We start from the raw sequence: 8,499 nt of genomic DNA on the forward strand, positions 1-8,499 counted from the left end.
AAATTCAACTTTTTCATCTCTAGTAGAAAAAATTCTTATAATATTTTATGTAAAGAATTCTAAGAAAAATTTTCCCCTGAATTTTTCCCTTTCAGTCTGAAAATAATTTTATTAAAATGGAGTAAAAAATGCTTATATATTTTCTTAAAAATTAACACAATGTCATGGCTTATTTCGAGTTATAATTAAATTAATTTTAAATTAATATAATTAACAATGTTAATTTAATTATAGCTCAAAATAAGCCATGACATTGTGTTAATTTTTAATTTTATTAAGTTATCAAAATAAACGTTTAAGTATAATGATAACGTAAAAAATTTAAGATTCTAGCAATTAGTTTGAATAGCGCCGTTTCAAACCGGAATGCAACGAGTGCACTCGGATGGCCGCCTTGCAAGGGTTGTCAACGTGTCTTTAAAAATAATCGTACAATTGTGTGTATGTATGCATGCGTATGATTTTGATTAAAGCCGTGATGTAGAATTCATTTGAATTTAAGAGAAGATTGATTCGGATTGTTTGAATAGAAAAAAGTGGCGGGACGCTCTGCACTCGGGCGCAACAAATCTTTGAAACAACGCTAAGTTTTTTACATAATTATTTTGATAGTCCAATAAAATTATTTTCAAATCTGTGTATACATCAATAGTTAAAGTTTTAGATATTCTAGCAAAATCATTATTTCTGTGTAGTGATATCTTGTTATTGGAAAACTGCATACGTATGTGCGTACATCTAATTAATAATCGCAGATTAAAAGCGCACAAATGACACGATCCAAAAATCAGCGCAAGATATATAAATTTTTTTTTTTTATCAAATGCGCCGTGTATGAAGAAATACACGCCTATGCGGATGAGATGAATTCTCATGACGCTCGCCAAAATGATGAACGGTAGAAATTCTATTTGAATGTACTCAACTATTGTTCTGTATGTGCTTGTACATTTAAATAAACAATTTAAAAACCCATCGTTGAAATATCATCTACAACTTTTACTCAAATCTATCTCTATTCCCCAGCGTGTATCGAAGGATTAAAATAAACAAATAAATTATTATGAAAGTAAAATTTTTTTCTTATAACTTTTTATGTATCTAATTTCTCAAAATTTATAATTTTGTATAATTTTATAAATTTTAAAAAATTTCTCAGATTTTTAATTTATAGATAGAACATTTTTTACGAGTATTGAAAAAGTCTACGTTTTTTTCTAGAATTCTTTATATATGAATTCTAAAATGTTCTAAGATTTCTATAATTTCTAAAGAAAAATTAAAAAATTTGAAGAAATTTAAGGTATTTAGATGATCAGATATGTTTATAAATTTGAAATGTGATAAATTTTTGAAAATATGAGAATATTTTTCACTAAGAAAGCATTTTGAATTTCCTCGTTCGAACAAACATATACCTAAATCCTAACATGCGTCTCACTTGCTTAATGTGAGCTAGTGTGAGCGATTGTGTTACTGAGTGTTCTATTAGAAGAGGGCTGCGATTGTACACGTCGCAAATTCCGTATATAACATCACTAATTGGCTAACTTAATACTAAAACATTATCATTGGTGAAAAATCACTAGGCATCATTGATATGAGTGTAGGCAAACGAAGCTTTTTCAGAAAGTCTTTTCTATTAGGGCCATTAAATTTGTAATGAGAGCGGCATATTTACACATAGTTTAATTGCACACGTCACACTCATTCTGTTCCTAGTAATTTTTCACAACATGAAAATGCGCCTTCAGGAGCGTTTTGAAGATTTTCCTTTTTCGACCACATTGGCTAGTGACATTCGTAGTGAGGATAGAATCATGTCCCGTGTAAATGCCGGGCCCGTAAAAAGAAATGTTTATGAATTTGGGTTTACCAAACTTCCGTGAAAGATTTTATTCTATAAGCTATAATATACGTTACTATGTATTTCGAGTAAAATTTTCTTCGGAGAGGAAGTTTTGGAACGTAGCCTTAATAAAGTTGTACTAGGGCATCTAGGAAAATTTACAAATGTATACTCGAATCAATTACGAGGGTGCTGATCACATGACTTGTTGGCATCTCTTTTCTGTACGTGGTGGTCACGTGACGGTCTTATTCCGCGCATCTAATTCGCGCAGGCAACACTTTTACATAAGGAAAATGTAGGGAGTTAGCAGTCTAGTGTAATATATAGAAATCTGTGAGCGCAACCGTGCAGCCGAGTCGCCGCCATTTTGTTTATTTTCGCGAGACAGAGAGAGATCCGTGAACGACGATCGCGACGTACGGGATCGGCCCGCGCGTATTCGTTCGTGTTCGTCGAAATAAACGTCCGGCTGTACGAGCCGGAAGGTGAGAAATAGTAAAATAGATAAGAAAGGATCTGCTGCAAGAACAACGGTACAGGTGGGTTCGCTCGTGGACGGAAGTCACAGCGAAGTCGATTGAGAATTAGAGAGTGAGCCCGATCGAGGAGAACCGTAGTGGCGACGACAACGAGCGGATTCGAGACTCGAGTAGAGAAAGAAAGAGAGAAAGAGTGAGGAAGAGTGAAAGGGGGAAAAGGAGCGAAAGAGAGAAAGAGAGGGAGGGAGAGAGAGAGAAAGAAACGCGAAGTGAGTAACGGCGCGCAACATTGTCAACGTCGTCTGCGATCGTCGTCCTCATATACAACCGTCGTTACAACCGTCGACATAGTCCGGTAGTCGGTGATCGCGTCATCGCTGAGCGCCGGTAAAGCGCACAGCGGAGCGGAAACAGTTTCACGGATCGGGATCTTGCGCGCGCGCGCGCGGCAGGGAGGAAGGGGGGGGAGGTCGGTGCGCGAGGCGCCGCGCCGGAACGAGAGGCGAGACGGCCGTCGTCGACCGTCGTCGTCGTTGCCCGCCGCCGTCGCCACCACCAACCAACCAACCAACCAACCAACCAACCAACTAACCAACCAACCATCACCACCACCGCCGTTCCGAGCTCCGATTACGGACTAATACCATCAGCATCACTAACATTATCGCTGTCTCGTCACTAAGCTAGAGCACTACTAGCAGTGGCAGCAGTCACAACTACCACCTACCACAAACATCGTCACAAATCCGTTGCTACCGTCGCCACCACCGCGAAGATCGCACTGATCGCAGTTGATCGCAGTCGTGGCGACACTCGGAGCAACTCGGTGGCGCGTACGATTTACGAAGGAAATAGGGAATATAGAGTACAACGGATAGTACGGATACTCTAGTCGCGTATTTAGCGATTTAATAATACGAGGGTGGAATATATGCTGTGGGCGTCCCCCGTACGAGTGGGGGCACTTGATGGCCGCAGAAATTGGGCGAACTGCGAGCAAACATCTATCGACGGAGTGCGGTAAAGCGACGTCGCTATCGAGTAGCGACGTAGGCTTCGATAGTAGCCGGGTAATCGTTGGAACGGAACAGCGACAGCAGTTGCAACAATCGCATTATCAGCAACAACGTCAATCGTCGCCACCGTCGCTGCAGCAGCAACAGCAGCAACAACAGGATCGGACTGATCGGACTTCATTGGCTACGGTACAAATCCGAAAGGCGCTCGGTAAAACGACGACGACTCCTCCTCCACCTCCTTCTCCTCCTTCTTGCCGGAATCGCGTACCGTTTGCGATCGCGCAGCTAACAGCGGAGAACAATCAGCAACAGCAGCAGCAGCAGCAGCCGCTGATCAACGCGAACAACGTAACCTCGACGGCGGAGGCCGTCACCGAGGTACCCGGCGCCATCAAAACGACCATCAACATCGGCTTCGCAATGAACCACGTAAACGATCAGGAGAACCTCAAGCAGCTCAGCCTTGCACCTATTCAGGTTAACGAGGTCGAAGAGATGGACACACAGGAGGGTGAGTGTATCTCTCCATCTATCTCTTCAATTCATCTATCTATCTATCATTTCATCTACACCCTATCTTTCTAGCTATTTTGCCACACACACGCACACGCGCGCGCGCGCGCGTGTGTGTGAGGCTGCAGCTATGTATATTATCTGTATGTATATGTACTTTTGTATACATATATCTATCTACCTCTATCTCTCTCTTTCTCATCTTGCTTTGCTGGGAAGTGCCAGAGCATTCAATAAGGAAGGAGGAAGGAAGGAGAGAAAGAGTGAGAATGAGGGGGGAGAGAGAAAGAGAGAGCGCAAGGGATTTGTTATGTATGTGTGTGCGCGCATACATGGTATGTGTGCGTGCGTGAGAGAGAGAGAGAGAGAGAGAGAGAGAGAGAGAGAGAGAGAGAGAGAGAGAAGGGGCTCTTCTATGTCGGAGCTCTTCCCCAACTTTCTTCGAATTTTCTTTCCTTTTTTTCGCCCGATCGTAAGATCAAGAAGCGCATGTTTGCGAAATCGTTTTTATATTTAGAGGAAAGACATGTGCAAGCTTTTTCATGCATCTACAGATTACTATACGGAACGATCTAGCAAGCAATTTATTTATTTCGCGCGTTGCTTCTGCTAGCACTATGACTTGATATCGAACATTCGTGATTGGCTTCCTATAATGTTAATAAGCGCCACTAGCGCTTGTGAAATTTTCGTTTCACTTTAGACTTGTATTTACAAGAATATTTTGTGTTACTGACATTGAATATTAGAAAATAATTACAAGTACATATTTATGTATATATAAATGAAAAGATGTGTTAGTTTTTTTATAGATAAACATTTTTTTTTACAATTGTGGAAAAGGTCGAGCAAATCTTATAAAGTATAGTCTTTATATAGTCTAACTGTAGCTCGTGTTAACAATGTCGTTATGCAAATTATATAATATTGTAATATTGTTTTATTCGACTTTCTTGAGCTTTTTTCTTATTATTTTATTCAATATGAGAAATAAAATATGTTTCTTTTTGCGTGAGTAATGTGAAATTATGTATTGTATTATCTAAATTACTAAATAATATAATAAATAATACAAATTTTAAAAATAACGTGCATTGATGGCAAATTAAATATATCTGATTGTAGATAGATAATATAGAACGAGGCATTACGTCATAGTTCCATTATCAGAAATTTTCGTGGATATATAAATGTAATCACTGCTGATAAAGCTTATTGTACTATTGTATGGCTGCTAAACAGTTAATATTTGATCAACTTTTCCACAGTACATCTAAAAATTGGTGATAAATTGATGCACGCGCGATTCTGTATTTTTATATTATTTATATAATATTAAATTTAGTGTGAAAGAAACAGTGTACTTAGTGCTGCTGCGAAATGTGACTATCAATTTATAACTTTATAATGTTCAGCTGGTGATTAATTTTTGTTTGTTTTCTCTTTGCTTTCTTCCTACTGGAATCATTATATTTGCCACCAAAGCGTTCCACATGAAGTGTCATTCTATACATTGTAATTTTTATATTTTTTTAGAAAAGATCTTTCAGAATTGCCATGTTGCTCTAGGTAAATCAATTGTTCCGTATCAATATTAAATTATATTGCAGTTACTTGTGCAAATATATGATATTTATATTATTAATATATAATTTGATATACAAAAATATGTATACATATGTTGCAAATTGTTTAATTAATAAAATTTTATAAGCATTTTGTTTATCAAATTTTTACTGTGAAATATAAAGTTAAATTTTTATTTTTATTATTTTGTATGTAAATCTTTTTCTATTTTAAAATGTTTATTAGGTTTATTCTACTATTAAAAAGATAAATATTAACTTTTGTAGAAACCCCAAATGATGGTGGGGGAGACGGAACTGACAACCGTCCTATAAATGGTGAACCAGAATTAGCATGTATAGTTCAGGATCAAGAAATGGAGGAAGGTATGAATCTGATGATGTTTTATATCATTTTATTTGTTCAAATTATTTTAGAAATAATCTTGCAATATATAAAATTTATGCTTTTTAAATAATATTATTTTTGCTTTTGTTTATTTGATATTAATTTTATATATTAATTATTTTTATTATATTCCATAAATTTTATGTTTCTTTTCTATATATTAGATGAGGCCCGATCAGAAGCTACTTTTCGATATTCTGTTGAGAATATATCTAAGATGAAGGATTCACAATTGTCCCCTGCATGTTATGTCCGTAATTTACCATGGAAAATAATGGTGATGCCACGGTCAAGTCAAACACAGGAGAGACAACCACAGAGATCTCTTGGATTTTTTCTTCAATGTAACGGAGAGAGTGAATCTACATCTTGGAGTTGTTACGCTGTTGCTGAACTGCGTCTTCTTTCTTGCAAGGAAGCACAAGAACCATTTAGCAGAAGTAAGTGAGATTCCATCCTTTAATTACATTTATTAATTATATATACGGCATTAGTTCTAATTTAAGAATGAAATTAACATTTCTTTGCATTATAATGTGATATATTTTTATAGAAATTCAACACCTTTTCTACAGTAAAGAGAATGATTGGGGCTTTAGTCATTTTATGACATGGCAAGATGTTTTAGATCCTGATAGAGGTTTCATAAAAGACGATTCAATTACTCTTGAGGTAGCATATTTTTATTAACTTATATTTTAAATAATACTAATTTTTTTCAATATTTCTCATTCTATCTGTTACTTTAGTTATAATATCCAAACAATATAATTTAACTATAATGATTCATTCATTAAGTTGTTTTATTTACTGAGGATAATTTGATATGAATCAAAACGTTTTGAGAAAATATTTACAATTTAATACTTTTTTTTTTTAACACTAACTTTATACTCGGCTTTATTGATTTTGTTTTAAATTTTAATCTTCTGAGCCATTTAGATATTTATTATTATAATTTATTCTACAATGAAATTTATAGCTATAATTATATTTATATAATTTTTAAATATCTAAAAATATCTATATATTAAGACTCCGAACAGTCACAGTTATATTGAATCAGCAGAAGCGAGAAATAATTCGTTGATTTTTATTGTCATTTGTAAATAAAGACAATTTGAAAACAAAATAATTATAAGATTACTTTAAAACAAATGTAAAAATAAATGAATTGTAATAATAGATGAAAGTTATCCTTATCCTTTCTAACAGTCAATAATCGTAAAAAGCGATAAAAGGCATATGAAGTGTGTAAAAAAACTTTTATTCAATGCGCATGCAAAGTCTATTTTCACTTTTATCACTTTTTATGATTATTGATTGTTAGGTGAGATAGGCATAGTTTTTGTTATTTTTACAAATGTGTTAAAAAGCAATCTCATCATTTTGTTTTATCCAAATTATCTTTATTTACAAATGGCACGCAATAAAAATTAACGTATCATTTCTCGCTTTTGATATCTCGATTCAATGACTGTGGTGATTACTCAAAAGTCTTAAAATATTTCTGTAATAAAATATATCATGTTAAACAGCATTTTGACAGAATTAATACAAGTGTCAAATATATGAATGACACTTAATTTCATGGAGAATTGGGAAGCTAAGTTTTCTTTCATAATGTTTTGTCTTAAAATATTAAAATTTATAAAATTTTTAATTTATAAGAAAACAAAATGTTTGGTTTTGTAAGAATTTTTCTTAAAATTAAATGATATTTGAATGAAATGAATTGAAATGATATAGATGAAGATTGTGATAATTAATATTAAACAACACTTGTAATTCCATAAGATTCATATTGCATATTTATGTTACAGTTTTATAATGTTTCGTTTAATTTAGGTTCATGTAGTGGCTGATGCACCTCATGGAGTTAGTTGGGACAGTAAAAAACACACGGGATATGTAGGCTTGAAAAATCAGGGTGCTACATGTTATATGAATTCTTTATTGCAAACTCTCTATTTTACAAATCAAGTAAGTGAAAGCATTTTTATGATATATGATAAATTGTATATATCTAACATTTCTTTTAATTTATCTGTGTTCTCTTTAGTTGCGGAAGGCAGTATATAAAATGCCAACAGAGAGCGACGATTCAAGTAAGAGTGTTGCACTAGCCTTACAAAGGGTGTTTCATGAGTTACAGTTTTCCGACAAGCCTGTCGGTACAAAGAAATTAACCAAAAGTTTTGGATGGGAAACACTGGATTCTTTCATGCAACATGATGTGCAGGAATTTCTACGAGTGGTAAATATATTGAACATTTTATTGAATTTATATATACTTGAATTTTTAGTATGTAACATTTATTGCATATAAAATGTTTCATTTTAATTATAATTAAAACAGTCAATTCTATAAGATTTTAGGGAAAAATATTTCAGACAAAAGTTGTGAGGTTCAAAAAAGGTACCATTAGTTTGACCTTGTATAGGATCACCAAGGTCAAATCAATGATATCTTAAATTCTCTTTTTAACTTTACAACTTTGTCTGAAATATTTTTTTGTAAAATCTCGTGATTTTTCAAAAATTGACTGTTTTAATTAAAATGGGACACTTTGTATATATTCATGTGTACATATTGAGCGCACATACATATACACACGTGCATACACACACACACACACACACACATATACACACACAGACA

The 8,499-nt window shown here is 34.3% G+C and overlaps 1 protein-coding gene across 1 annotated transcript in view; it reads left to right on the plus strand.

The window, feature by feature from the left end:
* Window positions 1–2,183: 2,183 nt before the first annotated feature.
* LOC108684419 (ubiquitin carboxyl-terminal hydrolase 7) overlaps window positions 2,184–8,499 on the plus strand; it is a 15,090-nt gene continuing 8,774 nt past the window's right edge. Inside the window, exons 1-6 of the mRNA XM_018188725.1 lie at window positions 2,184–3,861; window positions 5,717–5,815; window positions 6,002–6,277; window positions 6,391–6,509; window positions 7,686–7,820; window positions 7,900–8,136. Of these exons, the coding sequence (XP_018044214.1) occupies window positions 3,300–3,861; window positions 5,717–5,815; window positions 6,002–6,277; window positions 6,391–6,509; window positions 7,686–7,820; window positions 7,900–8,136 (1,428 nt within the window). The 5' untranslated portion in view covers window positions 2,184–3,299. The remainder of the gene's footprint in view (window positions 3,862–5,716; window positions 5,816–6,001; window positions 6,278–6,390; window positions 6,510–7,685; window positions 7,821–7,899; window positions 8,137–8,499) is intronic.

This window comes from Atta colombica, unplaced genomic scaffold (genome assembly GCF_001594045.1).
Source record: "Atta colombica isolate Treedump-2 unplaced genomic scaffold, Acol1.0 scaffold134, whole genome shotgun sequence".
Classification (NCBI taxonomy): Eukaryota; Metazoa; Arthropoda; class Insecta; order Hymenoptera; family Formicidae; genus Atta; species Atta colombica.